The 22266-nt window shown below is 44.3% G+C and overlaps 2 protein-coding genes across 9 annotated transcripts in view; both read right to left on the bottom strand.

The window, feature by feature from the left end:
• Positions 1 to 7252: 7252 nt before the first annotated feature.
• On the bottom strand, positions 7253 to 9205 carry LOC6500565 (putative glycogen synthase kinase-3 homolog). The gene has a single exon (XM_001953450.4). The coding sequence runs from the start codon at positions 8996 to 8998 to the stop codon at positions 7478 to 7480; it is 1521 nt and encodes a 506-aa protein (XP_001953486.1). The 5' UTR covers positions 8999 to 9205; the 3' UTR covers positions 7253 to 7477.
• A 685-nt stretch (positions 9206 to 9890) lies between these two features.
• The window catches only part of LOC6500563 (band 4.1-like protein 4), a 60710-nt gene continuing 48334 nt past the window's right edge, over positions 9891 to 22266 (bottom strand). For 3 of the 8 annotated variants that reach the window (XM_044714112.1, XM_044714115.1, XM_044714114.1), the window contains 5 exons: positions 22082 to 22228; positions 20712 to 21993; positions 15099 to 15874; positions 11890 to 11898; positions 11659 to 11835 (listed from right to left, as the gene is read on the bottom strand). In XM_044714112.1, coding sequence (XP_044570047.1) covers positions 11796 to 11835; positions 11890 to 11898; positions 15099 to 15874; positions 20712 to 21993; positions 22082 to 22228 — 2254 coding nt within the window. In that variant the 3' untranslated portion in view covers positions 11659 to 11795. Of the gene's footprint in view, positions 11899 to 15094; positions 15875 to 20590; positions 21994 to 22081; positions 22229 to 22266 lie in introns of those variants that run through there. The other 5 variants (XM_044714116.1, XM_014911139.3, XM_044714117.1 and 2 more) reach the window with 5 other exon arrangements.

The following is a 22266-nucleotide window of genomic DNA, read 5'->3' as shown; positions in this document are numbered from 1 at the left end:
AAAAACTTCATGTATGTACATTTGCTTATCGCTTTGTGCCTGAACAAATTTTGAATATTTTTCGAGCATGCTGATCAATGAAGTGCGCACTTTTTGTCGCACCGGTGGGTATAACAAGTTCTAAGCTACTTACAACGGACATGCACTGTCTCTGGATTTCTCCGGCAGTCATGCGTTTTTTTTTTTTACAATACGATAAATGTTTGGCCAGCACAGCAAATCGTATGCCAAGGAAACTGAATTTTCTCTATCGATTCTATTGCTCTCTGTCCACTGTGGAGCAAGCTGTGTGTGGTTACCTTTTTTCACCTGGAAATTTATGCACTTGCTGACCCTGGCTTCACATGAGAAGCGCACATCCGAAGCAGAGACCCTGGAGTGAATGAAGTGCAAAGCAGCTTTTGATAGCCTTCCCATCCAGAGTCATCCAAAGGAATTCGACCGTCTGGTAGGTATTTATGCAAAGTGCTGCCAGCTGTCGGCTTATGCTGATTTTCATGGACTGAAATCAATTTTGAGGGGCCCACTTTCCCGGGCGAACATGAGAGATTTCGCAAATGAACATTGCCTGGCGCACAATCAAAACTTTACTAATTACGAAAACTTGCCGAAAAATCTTCTTAATACAATAAGTGCGACAATGGCCGTTCCTTCGCCTCCGCTTTTGCCTCAAGTGCCAGTGCCTCTGCCACGCCCACAGACCAGACCAAGCAACAAACAACGATGGAGGCAAGTGAGAAATTAACTTGCGTTTTCAATTACCAAAGAGTCTAAGGAGCCAGAACCATGCTGCCAGGCATCAAAGGATATGGAACAGACGCCGTCTGCTGACAATGCGAAAATGCAAAGAGCAAAAGTACTTGAAGCACACAATATTGGAAGCAGTTTCAAGAGAAACGAATGCACTAAGAGAAAAGAGTATGTAATAGCAAAATAGATAATCACTTTTCAAATAATCACTTTTAAAAAAAAATATAATTGCAGGTTTTAGAAAGCCAAGTTTATTTTTATAGAATTTGTTTGAGAAACATGTTCGTTGGTTGTCCAAATGGAGTTCTGTGTGCATTTTCATAAGATTGGAAATAGGAGAGCTGACTGACGCGACAGCAGTCGTGAAGCCATTCAGTCCCTAGTTGTATTCTTTATGGCAATGGACAAGTGCAAAAGTTGCTTGAACACTGAATTCCGCTTGGTCTGTTATTATTTAGGCTTTGATATGCTTAAGAACGTGGTACCAGTACCACTACCAGTACCAGCTTTAGTTAAACTTTTTCCTTTCTTTTGATTTTTTCACCTCTTCAATCGCATTTCCATATTTGCTTTTTTCACCATTCACCTTAACTTACTCTTCATTTCAGTTTTTGCTTATTTTGTTTACTTTTTCCTTTGCTTTTTCTGCAGCAATTTGCATATCCATTTCTGAATCCCTTGCAGGATTTGCATATCCATTCTAGTCTCCATAGTCTCCTCATGATATCTTTCGTCTCACCGAACAATTTATTCTTCTCTTTCAGTTTTAATTATCTGAAAGTTGTTTGATCTGTATCGGCAACATTTTGAAATAGTTCGTCCTCGTCGGAATTAGTTTCCAGCGTTACTTGCCAGGGTAACCCCATTTCCGAGGACTACCCGCAGAGGCGGCACACTTCCCGAGCATCTGGGGAGCGTTTTCCATTTGCCACAATCATTCACGTTTTTAATTTATTTAAAGTCGTGCGCGCGTCTGGCGACATCAAAAAGCCAGTCGCCATTTGACACTCGCGCCTCGAAAGGATAAAGTTTATAATTTCATAGACTTACCCGCTCCTTCGGAGACGACCCTGCCCTCACCAGCGCCCCATTTGTCTCAGAGGCAGCGTCTTGAATTTATGCGCAGAATTAATTATGCACGTACGTTCCCGGCTCTGACTCGCCGGAGTCGCAACTCCGGCGCTCCAACGCCTCTCCGCCGGACTTCCCCCTCCCGGATAACTCCCCGCTGTTTGTCTGGTTAGTTTGCGTTTGGCGGCGTTGACGGCGCATTTAAAATAATTGCTCGGCACTGTCGGAGGCGAGAGTGGAAAATCAGGAGCTCCCTGTCCCTGTCCCGGTCCCGGTTGCGATCCCAATCCAGATTCGTGTGAAAAGTTTACATTACGCTCTCGGCATAAGCTCATAATGGATTTGTTGGCGGGCTTGTTGAGTTTTTTGCACTCACCGCAGAGTTTGGCTTGTGAACTTGCAGATTGTGGCAAGAAATTAACCAGCAACAGAAGTTGGGGCAACCATAATTGGGTATGCCTGTGATGAGCTAATGTAAGTTATGGATAGTTATCAGAGGGAAGGTAACTCCTTCTTTTTGAACAAAAAGAGTTGAGTGTTAAGGAGTTTCCTGAAAGGACTTCCATTCTTTTTCCATAAATTGTTTTGTAAACTGACTCGCTTTTTGTATACTTGAAGGCAGAATCTTAAAAACTCCTTTGATACATTTAGGTGCTGGGATAGTTAGCATTCTAATTAGTTAATTGAATCGAATGTGTCTGAAGCTTGGGTATCTCTCGCATCATTAGCATCCACGTCCATGTTTCCCGAGTTTCCAGAACACCCTTTCATCGGGATCCATCGAACCCCGCGGCTTTGATTCGCTTTTGCCCAGCAGTTTCAGCCAGGAGCTAGATGGCGCTTAGTTTTCCCAGCTTTTCAGGCGGGGAGAACTTCCTCCCACCCTTCGACGGGCTCGTTTTTGCTGTTATGTCTCGCTTCCCTCCTGGCGGGCTGTCTCGGTTATTTACGCCGACGGCGTAACGTTGAAAGCAAATTGATATCATGTGGATTTGGCTTTCACTTTGTGGAATCAATAGGCGAAATCCTTTTGGCAGAGCCTGGCACAGACCCACTCTGCCACTTCGCAGTCAGGCCAGGCCCCCATACTCCCATTCTGCTGCTGCTGGTGCTGCTTCTGCCACTCGAGTTAAGCCAAGGATAATGATTATGTTGCGCAACGGCCGGGGAAACTCCAACCTCGGAGGCAATTCGGGGCTGGGGGTGGCTTTTGCATAGCTTTCCCTGCCCAGCCCTATAGGGAGAGGAAGGGGATTTTGTAATCGACAGACAATCGACGTGAACAACATAATGGATATCGAACTCGAACTTAAGTCGAGACAGTAGCCCACAGCCCCAAAAGCGTACTTCAAGGCATTGCAACTAATTGGCTTTCCTTAAATGTGAGACAATGCGGGTAGGTAGAGGAGGACTGCGGGTTGCGGGTGGGAGCCATCAACCGCAGGCGATTGGCCTGGGATATGGCCACTCCTCAGCTGCCTCGTGTTTGTCTTGAATGCCACTTGATTGGAAAATCAAACTAATTAAAAGATTTCAATTAAACGCCGAGCTGGGAATGTTCTCGCACACCTTCTTCGCCTTCTTCCGATGGCCACAGTAATTCCATTAAAATAGCAAATCAATTTCAATAAATTTCATTCGGCTATGTGAGCCAAGGTGGAAGCGCAATTGCAATTGCAGTTGCAATCCGGAGCAGAGGTGGACGACGAGCGGTCACTATTGCGCCATCATAAAACTGTTTACATGCTGACAAATCTGTTAATTGAATCGCAAATCCAATTAAAACTTGGGTTCTGTGCTCCCAACTTTCAGCTGCTAAAAGTTCAAGTCCATAAATGGCCAGCATGTGGCCAGGACATGGCTCTGTCACGGCTTTGTGAGGAACTTTTTCAGTTTGTCGCCTCGCATCCTAAGCTTCTTTTTTTTGTTTGTTGCCAACGTCATGGTTTTCGTGTAAATTCAATAACAAATTTATGCGTCCATTTAGTTGAAACTGCATTAAAGCGTACAATTTCCTAATTAGTGTGTCTGGCATTTACACAGGCCCGGACTGCTCGCCTGGCAGCCTGCGAGCCCACCCGCTGCCAATTTGAATTTCTGCACGCAAAAATAGTCAAAGCGAAACCGCAAGCTGCGCATAACTAACTCAACTGCTTTATTTGGACAAACCGCAGCCGCAGCTCTCCCCCTATCAGCCCGGCCGATGCTTTTCCCAACCATTTTCCCCAAAAATAGCAACATATAAAGTTTCAAACACGGCCCAGAGATGAGCAGATCAAATTTACACAATCAGTGTAACAGAGGCCTCTCCTTTTGGGGAAATTAAAATGACAAATCCGGAAAGGATGTAAACGAAGCTTCAAAGAATGATTTTCTTTCTTTCTTGTTATTATTGTTATATTTATCTAGAAAATAGTAAGTAAATATTAAGCTTTGAAATAAATTTATCAGATCCTTCATAAGTTATTATTAGCTTTGCTTACTATTAATTTTGAAATATATTTGAAGATTTATAAAGCCAAGATTGGGTATGTATATTGAATAGAATTGCTATTCGGGGCATCTCTGGGGGCTTATTTGGTATGTTCCGGTTTCGTTTCGGTTTAGTTTCGGAGAGTGCCGTGTGGAGCCCATTAAAAGTGCATTTAGTGAAAATTTATCTGGGCGCAGAAAGGTAGCAACCGCAGGCGCATTTTCAACTTGGCTTGGCTACAAGTGTGCGTGTCCGGAAACGGAAATAAAATAATTCTGGTAGCACTCGACAGGCAGTTGCAATAGCAACAGGAAATCTCTTGGCCACTTTTATCCTGCGACTCCACTGACTCCTCTTACACCCCCTGACCCTGTCCGATTACTCCACAGTCTGTGTGTCTGGGCATACAACTGTTTGTATTTGTGTTTGTTTTGTCAGTTTGGCGTTGGTGCGAAGGCTTTACTGTTTATGCAAATGCTTTGGCCCACGAATGCTTTAACCGAAAAGACTTTAACCGCATTCACCTTGGGCGGCTGCTTGTTAGTAGCCATTGAGAGCAGAACAGACAGTGCGGTGTCCTGGCCCCAGTTACTGTTACTTCCTCCCTACCAACGGACACCTGCTACCGGCCCCAGCACCGCTTTCCACTTTCTATTCTGCTGCCCAAAAGGCCGTAAAATGCCTGCAAGTTACGGCCATGTGCCCCTTGGCTGCTTTTCCCGAAAAATGTTTCATTGCCATTGGAGCCAGGTACAGATCCTGCTGTTCCAGACACCTCCGCACCATCCCCGAGGACACCTCCCCACACGCTTTCTTCTACATTGAAAGAAATACTTGTGGTATAATATTCTTTATCATTTATTTTATGATTAACATTTAAAGAAGGACTTGTTTTGTATTGAATTTCTTAACAAATATTCATAGATTTTTCTGAGTGCACCCACTTCATGGCTGCCTGAGTTTCTATTATGTAGCATATCGTAATCTCACTTGAGTCAAAGGTTTAGCTACAGACTCCCCAAAAAACACCCACACAAACATCGTCACCAACAACACCAATAACAACAAAGGGACAAAAACAACAACAACTTTGGAGGCAACAACAACCAGCAGCTAACACTTTGTAAATAGTCATCGGCGTGTTTATTACTCAGCCGTGCCGGAGTGTCTACTCCTCCGTTGCCGCCAAACTCTTCGCCGTACTCTATGTATTCAGCCGTATTCCCGTTTCCCACAGCCGTGTGGTCCTGTGGTTAGTTGTTAGTGTTGCCGAGTAATCGCTGTTGCGAAAGATTTTCAACAGACCCGGAGTGTGAATATGTGTGCTTGACTTTTCGCTTAATGAAAGCACAGTTTAAAGTTGGCATATCCTGGCAGGAACAACGGAAAATTGAAAATTTTGTATGTTTTAGTGGGGTTTTGTTTTCTACATATCTACAATATCTGTGGCCATCGCTGTGGTTCATATTGTGCTGCCCATGGGCTGTTCAAAATTTGAAAGGGAGACTTTCAAAAAATTGTTCAAAAAAACTTAAAACAAAATTCGTTGCTACATTTTGATGAAGATAGATGGAGAATCTACAAATCGTTTAAGGTATTCCTTTCAATGATCGATAGAATATTGGCAAAGATATGGCCATCGCTGTGGACCATATTGGGCTCCCCTTGGACTATTCAAAATTTGAAAGGGAGACCTCCAGAAAATTTGATGAAAAAACTAAAAAAAAATCCATTGGTAGATTTTGATGCAGATAGATGCAGAATTGAACTACAAATCGTTTAGGGTATTCTTTTCAAGGATCGGTTGAATATTGGTTAAGATATGGCTGTCACTGGAGGCCACATTGTGTTCTGTTATGTACATTACTGCACTGTAAATATGAATATTTTTTGAATATTTTTTTTAAAAGTTTACCTTATATTAAAAATTGAATAATTTACAAAAATTAAATTTTTATTTCCCGACGAACGTAATTCTTTGCTGTAAACGGGCTTCAACAGCTCTTTATCATTGCGCCACTTGGCTGGAACGGAGAGTAATTGGTAACTGCTACTTAGGGGCACTAACTACACTCGTCCTTCTTACATTTCCCTGCATATATCAGGCGGCACTTTCCCTTGACGTCAGAACGGCAGGCAACCGAACACGACCCTGCCCAACTGGCAAAAACAAAACAAAACAAACATTTTCTCTCTCACGAAATTTATCGTTTGCATAAATTTGCTTTATTGCCCGGCTCGGATCGGAGTTGGAGGATTGTTGTATGTATTTGGATTCGACTATGGCTGGGTGTGTGTGTCTTTGAGTGTGCTTGTGGTTGTGCTGCCAACGGAAGTGTAACTTTCGCTTCCAGGCCAGACAAGGCCAACACATGCCACAACAAGAACAAAAACAATGAGTCAAATGCGGCGAACAAAGTTTTCCATTATTCAATTTAACTAATGAAACTGAAAATTCATTTTACCACATTAACAAACACACACACACTCGCACTAGCGGGGCGCAGGACATAGGAGAACGTGGCAGGAAATGTGACTCGCCTCCGGCCAGGACATGTGTGCGTGCTGGACTCCTGTTTTTGGGTTTGTGCGGGTATTTGAACGGCTATAAAGCGCGGAAATTTATATTCGTGGAAACTCAACAAGGACGACCTCGACAAGGCGCCACCCTCGTGTCCTGGCATTTAAATAATTAGGTTTATTTTTAGGTCTTCCATTCGAATGTCCATTTGCGAGAAGCGATTCACCCCCCGCCCATATGTTTCCTTCTGTTAGAAGCTTTGATTAAAAAGATCATTTAAATAATACATTTTATTTGTGATTTTCATGAATCCTAAATATTTATTTTATTGTTAACATTGAATAAAAATTAAAGCTGAAAACTAATTCTACTTTATTTTTTGATTGTCACCTTTATTATGACGCTAGGAAGTTTTTTTCAAATATTTTAGAGGTTTATTTGGAATTCTGTATTGATATATTGTTTTCTGAGTCATTTTGTAATTTTTATCAATTTCACGTAAAATTTTTGTTTTGATTCCCGGTTTGGAAGTTTGTGTGTTTTACTTAAGATACTAATAGTTTTTGTTGGTCTGTTTTGTGTTTTTGGGTGACGGTTTAGTCGAGGACCTTGTAAATAAAAATGAAATGGAAACGTTTGAAATTAAAACCACATTGAAGGTCCTAGTCGCACTCTTCCTCCTCCTCAAGGTCCTCCTCATCGGATGCCTCTTCCATGTCGTCGCTGGCGGTGTTGCTATCCGCACTGTTGAACTGCACATCGTCGTCGTCATAGTCGTTCTCGTCCGCCGCATCCTCAACCTCGTCCGCTTCATCGTCCACGCCCTCCTCTGCCTCCACTTCGCTTTCAGCGGATTCATCGTGTTCCAGGTTGAAGGTTTCCAGCGGTGCTACGCCCACCGCCAGGTGGTCGCCGTTTCCAACCTCGTGCCGATGGACGGCCGGCACGGACCCCAGAGCAGCTTTACCCGAGCTCTCCGGAGCAGCTTCGCGATGAGACCCGCCGGCTTGCTTTTGCACCGAGCTCATCTTTCGTGGACTCTCCTCGCCAGCTGAGTTTCGATTTCGATGCGGAGCATTCTGATTGGGACCATGTGCGGAATTCGCAGGCCGCGGCTGCAGGAGCGACATGGCCTCCGGCTCGATGGTCCGCTCATACTCCGTAAAGTTGAATAGCGGCGGAATAGTTCGACCATTGGGCAGCTGCTGGTGGGGATCGTGGCGAAGCTCATCGAAGAAGGGATGTGCACAGCCCATCAGGGGCGTGACCCGCTGGTTGGGCGAGTAGATGAGCATCTTGGAGACGAGATCAATGGCCTCCGCGGGAGTGCGGATCCGAAACACCTTGGGCCATGGATGTGGCTTCAGCTGGGGCAGCTTAAACTGCTTGTAGTGGGGATTCATGTCGTGCAGCTGGTCAGCTGTGGGTGTGCCCATCACTTTGACGATTTCCACGATTTGATCGACGCCCGAATCGCCGGGGAAGATTAGCTGGCCCAGGAGCAGCTCGGCCAGGACGCAGCCGGCACTCCACAGATCGATCTTGGTGGTGTAGTCTGTGGCCCCAAAGATCAGCTCGGGTGCCCGGTAGTATCTAGAACATATGTACGATACGTTCGGTTCTCCAGTTATCAACTGCTTTGCACTGCCAAAATCGCATAGCTTCAGAATTCCAGACTCGGAATCCAGCAACATGTTCTGTGGCTTGATGTCCCGGTGGCAGAAGCCCAGGCTATGCAAGTAGGCCATGCTCCGCAGAAGCTGGTACATGTACAGGCGGACATAGTTAACCGGGAGCGTCTGTTTGGCCCGGGCATATTGGCGCTCCACCTTGTAGAGCGTCTCCGGCAGGAATTCCATTACCAGGTTAAGGTAGACTTCGTCCCGCTTCTCGCCACTGGAGTAGAAGAAGAACTTGAGGGTGATTATATTTTCGTGGCGTAGCTTCCGCATAATCTGCAGTTCGCGATTCTTGAAGCGCCGATCCTGGAGCACTTTCTTAATAGCCACTGGCTCGTTGGAGGGCACCATCTTGGCCTGGAAGACCACGCCGAAGCTGCCGTTGCCGACCACCTTGCTGTCCGTGTAACTGATCTCGCTCATAACGTCTGGCCCGTAGGCGTTGGTGGCCACCACCGTGGTGACCTTGGTGCTGATACCATTGCTCTTGCTGGGTGATGCCATTGCTGGCTATCTGCGGATATGTCCAGTGTCTTCTATGGAGTGTTTTGCGGATTTTTTGCGGCTATTGATGAATTTTTACAAAAATGTGTGAGGCTCAACTGACGTAATGCTCTAAAAAACTATAATGTGTATCTATGTGATGGAATGGTCTTGTTCTGTTCGTCGGAGCTGACAGCTTGTGGAGTTTTCTCCCAAGGTGACTCTGTTTATTAAGTACTCGAGATTGGATCGAACAATACATCCAATTTTTATAATAATTTTGTTTGTGTCACTTTTCTGACATTTCCTGAAAGTTTCTAGTTCTCATAAATATACTTACAATGAAATCACAACTTTAAATGCTATCTGGAGTCGCAAGCGTAGTATTTAGCAAGTTCCACACTCATAATTTATAAGCACCCTTTGTAGCTCTCACTTTTAGCTGCAGTGGCATCTGATGTCTGAGCCAGTTAGGACGGCTTTATGGCCCTCTTTGTTGGCTGACTCCTTGGACTATCCACTTGGGCGAAACTTATGCAAGGCCATTCATAATTCGTGAGGGGCATTTCTTTGTGCTGCGTAAGTTCGCTAATTTCTGAGCTCTCTGCATTGTTGTCCACGCTCAAGTCATGGTCTTCAACTTGAAAGTTTCGCATAGCCTTTGTCTTGTCGCATCTCGGCTGCTTATCGCCTGGATGCCCCCAACTTGGTCCTTCAAATTCAGCTGGCTTGTCGTCCATTGGCCGAACGCTTATCAGACCGGGATGCTGTTATGCTTTTTACTGTTTCGCTACAACAGTTGAAGTGGCCCGCAGGGTGGCATCTTTTTTTAGAGTGCCCCCAGATAGCGGCCGCCCCCGACCCGCCACTCGTGATTGCGGGATGAAAACGAATAAAAGTTTGACTTTGTAAATGTTTTGTATAAAATGTCGTATGCCGTTTATTTTTTATTTGTAATTTTATTGTATATATTAGATACATATATATTTTTATAAAAGTGACACACTCATTGTAAAATCTTGTTAGAGACATTTAATCGTATTTATTTAATTTATTTTATTTTTTTCGTTTACACCAATATGCAATATGTTTTATGTTTTATGTATAAGTGCTAAATCGATAATATTTCATATGCATTCCGTATTCGCTTCTACTCGTAGCTCTAATCTGACCACACAATCTATTAAGTAATATTAAATATTTCGATTGATTCTCTTTGATTTTCGGTTGAGTGACAAAGTTCAAGTTAGACAATGGGGTGAAGGGGCAGCTAGATGGTCAATTGATATTTACATAATTAAACAGACAGTGAGACGAACGGACGGACAAGAGCACAGACACAGGAGTTGAGTACTTAAATTAGTCCAAATGATTAAACTAAGCTTAAATGGGCTTAAAGTATATGGTCAAAAGTTTCCGCTCCGCTTTCGAGGTTATTTAACTAGGCTTACATAAATATTATTGAAATTGTTGGACGTTGTTGGCATAAGTAAGTAAGTAGTTGGGGCCAAAACACAAAGTCTCAGCTAGGTCTACAACTAGAGTATCCGTTTTCTGTGTTTCATATTAGTATATATTTTATTTAAATTACAAACATAGGCTATTACATTTATTTGGCTTTTCTGGTTGCTGCTGCTAGCTCTTCATTCCGAATGCAGTAAAATTAAATTTTACATAATTTTGTGTGCCCTCGTGTAGGGGGCATTATTTAAATGCGTATCAAATTGGTTCTTAGTAGTTAATAAAAACGTATATTTAATTTACTTCCAGGCCCGCACAAAGCTCATACACACACACACACACAGCAGATACGGATATACAGGCACAACAATAAAATTTTATATTTATCGCTAACGATTTCCTTGCAGAGTCGCTAGAATGGCTATCTGTATCTTTGTATCTGAGTCTGTGAATGGCTGGGAGAGTGTGTGTGTGTGTGTGTGGTGTGTGTGCCTGGCAAGCATAAATATGTTTGTGCTGCCTAAGTTTTCGCTTCCTTGTTTGGCTGTGTCTGGCTTGTGCGCATATTTTAATAAATTTTATGCCGCTGAAATGTGCGCCGCTTATCATTAACGCACAATTTATTTTTGCTTTTATGCTCTGAACGCGCCCAGCCCAGCTCCGCCCAGCCCCGCCTAGCCCCGGATTGCTGTTGTTTATCTGTGAGATACATTTGCTTTTTTGGCTTTTTGATTATTCGCGTCTTAAGCTATGTTTGTTTTCTTTTTGTTTTCGTTTTATTTTTCCATTGCATATTCACTTCGTCTTTGCTTAGCTGATTAGGTTTACCATTAGGTTTTTATTTTGAAAATTTCCAAAAAACTAACATATATACACATACACAGACGGAGCTACATTATCTATTTACATGTTGGCATAATGTGCATTTAATTTGCAAACGACAAGAGCCCGCAACGCAGCTGAAAACTTTTAGTCCAACTTTTGCCCCGGCGGCTTTTAAATGTTGTTTATTGTAGCTGTTTTGTTGATGTTGCCTCGTTGTTGGGTTGTTTGGTTGTTGGTTGCCACTACCGATGCTGATGCTGCTGCTGCTGCTGCTTCTGCTGCTGCTGCTTTCCGTAGCATACTTTTGTGCAAGGACCCGCATATGTAGTTTCCATTTAACTTTCCACTTACATGTTGTGCGTGTTGTTGATCCTGTTTATTCTTTTCTAGAGCCAAGCCTGTTCCTGGTCGTAGAGTGGTTGTTGCTGTTGCTGCTGCTGCTGTTGTTGCTGCTGCTGCTGTTGCTGCTGCTGCAACCAAAGTTTGCAGAATGCAGTGGGCGGTGGATTTGAGGCGCAGGCACTGCCAGCTGTTACTGCATGGGCGTGGTCGTTGGGGGCGGCGGGCTTTGGCTATTGCAAATTAAATTTAGCTAATTCTCACAATTCTGTGCTCATTTCGCTTACAATTGCGCTCTGCAGTTTCGCATTGTTGTTTGCAGTAGTTGTTGCAGTAGTTGCAGTAGCGGTTGCATGGCATGGAAGGAGAAAAAAAAGTCGAAAAGAAAAGAGGGATGGGTGGGGAGAGAAAGAGAAAATATTTGCATATGTTAGAAAAAGTTTTCTTGTTGATTCGATTTTCTCATTAAGTTTCTAGTGCGTCTGTGTGTGAGTTTGTGAGGCATGTGTGTAAGTGTATGGGTGTGAGTTGGGCTTGTTAGTTTGTTCTAGCGACTACAGTGCGTATACGTTATTGTGGCTTTCAATTCGAAATAAATTCTGTAAAAATATAGTTCAAGTGCCAACCAAGATCTTTATGGCCGCTCTAAATCCACATTTATCGCATTGGCTGCCACAAATTGAATACTTTTTATCATTTTAGTTGGCGCCACACCACAAATAATTACTTAATTTAATCATAAACCAAAAGAAATCCAAATGGCCGAAATGAACAGCCCAAAAAGCCCCTCGACACATAATGTTCAAAAACCGAGGGCCCAGCGATGTTGAGTTTTTATATAGCCATTCATAGGCTTATCTCTCCGCCTCCAGGAAAAATGTGCGTCAAATTTACGATTGCCACTCGGGCACTTTCAACATTTTCAGCACTTTTTCTTCCCTTCCCCAGCGTTTACTTTTTCTCTTTTTCGTTTTTGTTTTCTATTTGGTTTCTGTGACAAAAATGCGTAAAGTTTTTGGCCAGGACCCTTTGTTGATGCCGCTTTTCCTTCGGTGGCATGCGGTCTAGCTACAAGTCGCGGTGGGCTCCAAATGGTCGATTTCCAAGGGCCAAGGGGTTGCAACGGGAAGCGAATGGAGGCCGTTGTGATACCAAGGTCGAAAAAAAAGACTCTTTGTGGTGATACTCTTTAGACTATAACACGGAATTTTGAGGAGTTTCTGACTAGTTATACACTTTACACATTTTTACATTTAAGCTATAAAGTAGTTCTAACAAGTATTTACAAATAATAATATTAAATTATTGTCCTTAGATGTCTTTAAGATAGATTTCCCTAAAATGTCAAAGAGTAACTGTAGGTCAACTTCCTGAAAACTAGAAAAGAATCATTTTCCCTTTCAACTGTTTGTTATTTTGTTGTTGCTTTTGCAAAATTTTGTTTATTTCGCTCGAAAGTATTTCTACGATATGAAATGTTTGCCTAGCCTGGTTGTTGTATTTTTTTTTTGCTAGCTGCCGTTGTTGCCAACATTGTGCCTTTTTGCTTTCATCGCTTATTTTTTTGTGGGTTATTTTTGTTTTGTGGCCTGTTGTTTTGTTGAAATTTGTATTTATGTGCGGGTCGGAGGCACAGAGACATTGGCATCGGGGCATCGAGCCGGCAGAAATATCATTTACCCGGCTCGCTTTTCCTAGCCCTCGTATATTTTAATGTTGGTGCGTTCTTTCTGCCTGGGAGTGTGAATGCCAGTGTTGGTGCTTTTGGCCCTATCATATATTCATGTAAGTGTGTTTGGGTGTGCGCCGGGTTTTTGTCTTCTCGTGTGCTGAAATTTATGTATATTTTTAGCACTTTCGCTTGTTTTGTTTTCGCTTATCGAGTTTGAAGGTCATTTACTTGCAATTCCCAGCTCACATAAATGTCCTGGGCTTTTGGGGTGTGTATGAGTATTCTCTGGGTTTATCGCATTTACTCACATACATTCATATACGGAACCGAATGAATGTTGGCCTGTCTGCTCGCCTGGCTGGGTAGTTAATTTGTTGTGAAATTGTCATTTTGTTGCTTCAATGGTTCCGTGCAATGCGGCGTATGAGTAATATTTCTGACTGAACAATGTACGCTATAGCATACTTTTTCGGGCCGCGTTAATGAGGCGCACAGCCAGCGAGAAACGGACCAACGGAAATGGCTTTTATTTTCGGGGATGATATCGAGGGCCTGGACCAAAATTTAAATTGACATGTTTAAAGTCAATTTGGCTGAAGTTTGGCTCGTAAACATCGCAGTGGAAGCAGAAGCAGATTCCTTCGATCCCAGAGAACCAGTCTCCCGGCCTCCAATGACATTAACCTATTCATTTGTAAATAGGCTGTCGAATTTCCTAGTAAAATTCACCCCGGCTAACATAAATATTTGTGCGTTCCGCTGCCATGCCAAGCGTAAAAACGTCGAAGGAGTCGACGATGCAAAAACCAAGGGCCAGGCCAGAGACATTGCCGGAGAAAACAAACGGCGTACGCATCGCAGTCAAATCAAATGTAAATCCAGAACGAAAGCAAGAACCAAGTGAAATTGAAATGAAAATGAATGTTTGCCTGAGAGGCTTTGCCATTGTTGTTGCCAGCCTCCCTCGATTGTTATCGTTGTCGCCTCCCCCTGCGTATTTTGTCCGGGAGGCAATTGAAAATTGGCAGCTGGCAAAAAGCGGGCAGGCCAAAGAAGCCAAGGCAAAAGGTCCCTAAGGAGGGGCGGAGCCAGCCCAGACTTCCATTCCGTGTTGCGTGGGCCTAACGGGCACATTAATACATAATTTATAATGTTTTCGTTACGTTTTGTTTTCGCACACTTAAAGGAGATGTCTTGTGTGTCTGTTTGAGTGTGGCGGGTGATTTTAAATTTTCAGTGGCATTCAATAAAAATTGATGTATCAGATAGCTGGGGATTTAAAGGGAAACAAGGGTCACAAAGAACAACAGGTTGAGTTAACTTATCATTATCCAACTTTAAAACATACCCAAGGGTTGTGGGTAATATTTAACAAGAACATTACAAACTGACAGCGATAGTTGTAACAATATGAGAAGGGTTCATCAAGAAAATGGGTTTCAGGAGCAAACTTCAGTAAACATTATTATCCGTCCCGCCCGGCCTTTCATCTAGTAACATAGCTAGTTTCAAAGCTAAGACTTCAACTTAATTGAGAACAAAAGCAAATACACACAATATCCCATTCAGTTCCAACTTTGATCCAACTGCAACTGGGTACAAAAAAATGTATATTTCCAACTAGGGGGGAAACAGAAGTCGATTCTGTCATTGTTTTCATTGTTTCATGCAGGTCAAAGGTCGTTCGGTATTCGGTATCTGGTAAGCTATAAGCTACAAAAACTGCAAACTGAAACTGAAACGGAAACAGGTAGCTTTTGTAACTACGATTCAAAGGGTACTCGACCAACGAAACCGAAAACAAACTGAAAATATAAAACTTACCGTCGACTACTTTGGATAATTGGCGATAGGATTATCTCTAAGCTGGAGGAAATGTTTTGATTTTGTTGTAGGTTCGAGTGCAAATTCGTTGCAATAGATGCTGCTGTGGCAGTTGCATTTGCATTTGTTGTGGTGCCAGTTGTTGCTGCAATGGCAGCGGCAGCGGCTGTTGCAGTTGCAGTTGCTGCTGCTGCTGCTGCTGCTGTGGTGATATTGGAATTGGTGGTGTGGTTGTTGGTAAGGGCAGCTACGTTGGTTGGGGGATCGCAAGTCGGAATCGCATTCGCATTCGCATTGGTGGTGGTAATGGCATTTGTATGGCTATTGGAGGTGGTATGGCTACTATTGGACTTTGTATTGGTATTTGCATTCAATGTGGGACAATTTAACGTTTGACTGCCTGTGGTAATTGGCCCTAGTTGTTTCGCCTGCTGACCACTGTAGACATTCGCATTGCAATTATCGAAATTAATATTGGTCGCCGTCGAGTGGCGATTTCCATTGTTTCCGTTTCCGTTGTTGTTGATATTGATGCAGTTGCTGATGCTATTGCTATTGCAATTGGTGTTGTTGTTGCTGTTGCTGTTGTTGTTGGCGCTATTGTGACTACCCGTTGGGGACATCAAAGGAGCATCGGCATCAAACATATCCTCGGCCTCGGCCGCCTCGTCATCGGTGTCTTCCGTTTCGTCGTTGGTGGTCTGGGCATCCTGTTGCATGGCCTCCAGGACAATCATGGCCTCGTCCTCCTCGCTGCAGGAGTGCGACGAGTGCGTCTGGTTTGTTGGATACAGGGTGGGGTTTTCGGATTGGTTTTCGGGGAAAATACAAACAAGGTTTAGCTTTCTTGCAGGAGGTACGGGCTCTAATCAGACACTATTGTTCAGTAGTTTTAGCACAACGGGGCATGCACTTACTCAGCTAATAATTTATCACAATATTAGGCTTACTAATTTAAAATAACATTCACGACTATGATAATAATTGTAGACGCTAACACAAACATTGCGAATTAGGCACTCAGATACATGCACTTCATGCGATTCGTCGACAATTTGACATGGTAAATAAAATTTCAATTACGATAATATTGACAAAATCAACCAAATTCGGTTCGGTGGTATTTTAATTAATTTACAAATAGAAATAGCCAACTCAAACCAGTTGGCTCCCACTCTCCGACCGCCCATAAATTTATCATTAGGGCCGCGGGCGAAACTTCCACGATACACAATTTTAATTACACGCCACGAAAACCTGCGCGAAAATACCCGAACAACAATGACCAGAATCAACAATACCAAATGCCAATGGTATCAGCAGTGGTAATGGTAACAAAGGCTCGCCTGATTGCACTCGCCCTGCCTGGGGGGCCGAGCAGCTGACCAACAGAATTGACCCACGCGCACAGGTGGCCAAGTGGAGCTCGGTGGGGGCTATCCTATTCCAATCCCATTTGGCCAAAGCCACACACCCTGCGGTCGGCTCTTGATTGCATAGCGGATATCGGGAAGCCACTTCCTCCATGCTATGGCGGTTATTTACGGGACCAGCTTCCCTAATGCTGTTTAAGACTTTCTACAAACCTTAAAATGGTTTAAAAAAACTAATATTTCTGTCTATGAATTAGTAATAAGGAACAACACCTATGCTTAGTTTCTGTTTCTGTTATAATAAATGAAACTCTGGAATAGATTTCCAATCAGTTAAAAATACAGTATCATAAAAAGCAACCTGGATTTGCATTTAGGCAACATATTAAGCCATTCAAGTGGCAGACATGTGTGGTTTCGGCGTCTGTCTCTGGCTCAATACGGCTAAAAGCTCATTCAATTTGGCTCAAGACACGTTCGCCTGTAGCCCATTTGATGCCTTTGTGATTGCGAGTTCTTTGCCAAAAGTCAACACACATGCGAGAGCATAAGAACAAACCGGAAGCACATTCCGCACATACATACTATACACATAGTCGGTGAGTTTCATTTGTAAATGAAATCAGAAAGGTGTACAAACACTCGGGAAGACCCGAAACCCAACGGATACCGTGTCAGGGTTCGAGTATCCTTCACTCACTTAAGCGTAAGGCCTTTGTGTACCGGCAGCTTATGCTTTTTGTAGCCAACTGCTACAAGTTTGTTGCAAGCAAGAGTCGAGTTCGAGTTGCTTTGTATATAAATTGGGATTGGTGCGGTGCGTGCTTGTGTGCGTGGTAGGAGGACTCACAAGTTTGTTTGATTTTCTATTAATTAAAATTGCATTCAACTTGAAAATCGTATTTGTTGGCCGAGAGAGGCCCGAAGCTTATCTCTTATGCCTCGTGGTAGAATGGATCTGTGGCGAGTGATTAGGGATGGGATGGATAATGGGGGCTGGTTGTGCCACGCCCGCTTCCATTCAATAATGAACTTTGAATTGTAGCCTAATGGAAACACGTACAAGATTGCATAAACAAACTTGAAGAGCGTTGGCCAAAGCCAAAGGAATTTAATTAATTTTCTTCCCCCGTTTATGGGTTTATGGGTGTGTGTGGGTGTATATGTGTATATGAGAGTATTTACCCGCGGCAGTCAGTGTGTGTGTGTGTGTGTTAATTGGGCACAGTCGTTGGCCAAACACGCCCATAGCTCAACACACACAGGCACGCTAATGCATCAAATTGTCTGGCATAAATGTTGCCGAGTGTCAAACGCCCCCTTCATTAACACGCGGGTTCAAGGCAGCAGGACGAATCCAATGTCATGGACATTGGATGTCGTAGGTGGGTCTACACCTCGTCTAGCAACTGTCACCATCAAAGATAATTATTACCTACCTAACCGACCTCTACCCGATCTATGCATATATGTATTTAGTTTTGTATCCCTTTTTTCTGTCGGCGCGGCGCCCGCCCTTCCGGATATGCATAAAACATTTTTAAATACTTTTGTTCGGAAATAAAAAATGCATAAAAATATGCCTGGGACGCGACATATGCCGCCCGCAGGTCCCGAGACAAAAGTGGCGCTTAGAGCCATAAAAAATAGCGGCCATCCCCCCACCTATCTATGCAGTATTTTCAATTGCCTGCGCGATGAATAATTAAATCATGCACGGATGCTGCATGCAAAAGCGTGTTTGTTTAAAGTTTTTCTTTTGTTTCAGCTTTTTTTACATTTTCCGCACTATTTGACATGGAAAAATGTTTTCTGCCAATAAATCAATTGGCAATTTCATATTTTTTACCTCTTTTTATGTTTGGCTTGTTGTGTGCGCTCTGCATTGTTTTCTAAAATGAAAATTTCATAATATTGACCATGACTGACATAACATTAATGAATGCTCACTGACCTTTAACCTCTACTCTTGTGTGAACTCAAATGAAAAGCTATGCAAATTGAATTAAAATTCTGTTCAATTGAATAACGTTTCAAAAAGGTTTCATAATTTTAATTTATTTTTATGAATCTAATAGATTTTTTTATCCCTATACTTTTTTCCTGTCAAACAAGCTACTGCCAATAATCATTTAGTGAGAAGATTGCTTAAAGCCATCGAAGTTTGTTGCTTTTATTGTTTACCAATTGTGTTAATCTAGCATTTGTTACGATTTAGCTCCGGGTGCTTGTGTGCGGTGTATCCTCTAAGGCGGCAACAATAATAAACGTCAGGACAATGAAAGGAACTGCAGGCGTTTTTAGAAGGCAGAGAGCCTGGTCGCCTCTGGCAACCACTAACCCTTGAAGCAGCCAGGGCGAATGGCTCAGAGACAACAACAATCGAAACTTTTGCCACATTAAATCAGTAAATTTATTGACTTAACTGCTTTTGGGCAAGGACATACCACACCCTCCCACGCCCGCCGTTTGAGGGTGGTCGGCTCTGGCGTTTGCCTCTTTGGCCTGGCCAAGATGGTGTCCTGTGTCCCCAGATCCCAAGATATCCCGCAAGCCCACATTCCCGTAACTTCCCCTGTCCCAGGATTCCGTGTTTGGCATGCTCCTTGGGCTGCCTTGCTTCCTTGCTCCTTGCTGTGCTGTCATAATTTTTGATTTGCTTGTTTTATTTGATGTCCTTGCTGATGTCGTTGCTTTTGCAGCCGAAGCCGAAGTTGCCAGGCGTTGTCTTGGCGTTGGCCCACTCACTTCACTAAGCTGCTTCCCAGCTTAGGAAAAACAATTTTGCAAAATTTATTTTATAGCGAAATTATGCCAAACATTTCGAAAATGTTTCTATGTACTCTCTGGCTGCTGCCAGGCCATTTGGGACACACGCACACATGTCGACGGACATGGATATATGTTTATATACATGAAAGTATATCTATATCTATATAGTCACACACATGCGTGTGACCCGGTCGGTCGGGAACGCCTCGAAGCTGGCACAGAATTTATTTTAGAATTGTAAGTATTTGTGCTTTGGTAGCGGCGAAATTCGTGCCATCAACTTTAGTTGAAATTATTTGCTTGGCCAGCCCGAAAAAGGAAGATGCTGTGTGCCGGCGAGGGGTTCTGTCTGTTATATAAACTTGGATAATGTAGCGCAAATAGTTGCTTATTATTTATTCTCTTTTATTGCCTCCCTGCCCTGTCCTACTCCAGCCCGTAACTCAATCTCTATTCGCCATCCAGCCTTTGTCTTGACTGGGTCTTTATGGTCTTTTATTTTGGGGCAATTTATTTGCGCTCCAAACAAAAATTAGTTGGAATATTTCAGTTGTTAATTAGGCATGCGTGAAATTGGGCAAAGTTTTGCACTAGAGAATTCATAGCATACTTTCGAGTTGGGCTCGAAGCTATCCTTGTATGGGAATTTGTTTATTGCCAAAGATTCGCCAAACTATTCAAAACATATCCTAAAAACAGAAGCCCTCAAAGGTTGCTCCCGAATACCCCGAAGTGCCAGGGACTGTCTCACGCCTTAAATTTAAGTTAATTAAATTTCACTATATCCTGGGAGCGAGATAGCGGCAACTTTATTCCCGTCTGTGCAGACATAGACTCGCTTTTGATAAGTACCACCCATGCCCGCCGTCCTCTGGCGGGCGTGTGCATAAGATAAGGGCGAGCACAAGGGTTTGGGATTCGAGGAAATCCGGGGAATGGGGACACAGACATAGAGTGGCCCATTCACTCCCCGTGTTTACAATGAGTCTTACGAAATAATCAACATAAAAGCTTCAGTTACTTATTACACTTGTACAAACACAAATACGAATACCCGTACATATGAGCTGCGCTCTTTAGAATTACAACCGAAAAGAATATAGAAAAATAAAATTAAGTATACGTCATGCAGTCGGGACGAGCTGGGTAGCAACTCTCTACAGAACATATAGTAATACAGACTTATCGGGCTAAGTACGCGAAACTGTTCGGGGTGCACAGTGAGCTAAGTGCTTGGCTCGGCTGCGATAATGCCAATAAAATACGGATTCAATTAAGGTAACACAACAAACATGCAACACAAAAAACAGAAAAACAACAAAGAATAAAACACAAAACACAATGGAGTGGCAACCGAAGAAGGAAACATATACTAAAAACACAAGTTGCAGATCCAAAGAGACGGGACATCGACAGCATGCGACAGGTTTACGCTTTAGACAACATGCGAACCTCAAGGCGTACTCACAGTTGGCTGCACCGCGCCGACACTTGACGATCCGCCAGATACAGATGCGTTCTGGCCATGCTGCAGATACACTAATGGACCACCGCCGCCGCCTCCGCCTCCTCCGCCGCAGCCGCCAGCCGACGACTGACGCGGCTGCTGGACAATGGGCGGCGGCGCTGACGTTGACGGAGCGGCTCCTTTGTCGAACTGATAGTACATGACGTCGTTGGCGGGCGCCGTGCCCCCGTAGAGCGGAGGTGGCGGCGGCGGGGGATCGGCGGTCTGTGAGCCGGAGATGTGGTAAGCGGTGGGCTGCTGTTTTGGCGATCCACCCGATCCCCCTCCGCCCGCCGGCATCTGTGGCATCTTGTAGTTGTAGATGTACGGCCGCTCGTATTCCCCACCGTGGATGTAGGACAGAAACAGGTCCGACTTGGCCGGTTGTAGGCCAAAACCTCCCGACGGGCCACCGCCACCGGCCATACCACCGCCACCACCGCCTGACCTCTGACCCGGGGGTCGATTGTAGGCGGAACCGGTCACACTGCTGCTGGCGTAGTGGAGCGGATAGCAGCCGGCGTTGGCCAGCTGGGAATGGCCGCCCGTCAGGAGTTGCGTCTTGGTAATACTCTGCCCGGATAGACGGCGCGTGGGCACTCCGATGTCTGACTTGGCGTCGCGCCTCTTGGCCTGGGCCACGTGCGTCGAGGGACCCTGGTAATAGTAGGGAGCCGCCGGATTGCTGGGCCACTCTACGAAACTGCGCTGCCGGCTGAAAGCACCACCACCACCCGAAGCCCCACCACCTGGGATATTGCTGCTGCTGCCCCCCGACACCCCCTTCGAGTTCCGGACCAGGGCATTGTTCAGACTGAACTTGTACTGGTTGTTCTCGAAGGTCGTGTAGTGGAGCAGCCGATTGGCCGGCGACGCCGTTGGGTTAGTAGCGTTTCCATTGGCGCCAGTGTTGGGATTCGGATTGGAGTTCGCGTTAGGATTCGGATTCGGGCTGGCGCTGGACGGATTGTGCACTGGCGCCAGGCCCGAGTTCGATCCGCTCGCGGGGTTAGTGTTCGATGGCGAGGAGGTGGCGTATTTGTAATTGCTCTTCTGCTGCTGCTGTCGCTGCTGCTGGGCGAACAGCGAGCGCTGCTGCTGCTGCTGATTACTCACGGTCTGCTGCATGAGGCTGTTGTAGCCGCCGCTGTTGCCGCCACCGGCACTGCCGCCCGACTTGCGGTGCGATCCGCTGGAGGCTCCCGAGGATTTGTTGGTGCCATAGCGTGTGCTGTCGCTGGATCTGTGAGTTTTCGGGTTAAATTGCAAATTGATTATATTTGAGAATAGTTACTAAGTAGTAAGTTTTAAATAATTATTTAAGCTCCTACCTTTCAGAGGAGTAAGCATAGTCCTGATCTGCTCCTAAACCGGAATCGGTGTGCTCATGGGAAACTCTCAGAGCGGAGTTCTCCAAGGGACTTAGATTGGAGCCCGTGGGCGAAATAAAGTCACCCATGCTCATGCTGGACATCATTCTAGGCGAATCACGTATATCCTTTAACTTTGAAACCAA

Source organism: Drosophila ananassae, chromosome 2L (assembly GCF_017639315.1).
Source record: "Drosophila ananassae strain 14024-0371.13 chromosome 2L, ASM1763931v2, whole genome shotgun sequence".
Lineage (NCBI taxonomy): Eukaryota > Metazoa > Arthropoda > Insecta > Diptera > Drosophilidae > Drosophila > Drosophila ananassae.
This window is presented reverse-complemented; position numbering and strand designations above follow the sequence as displayed.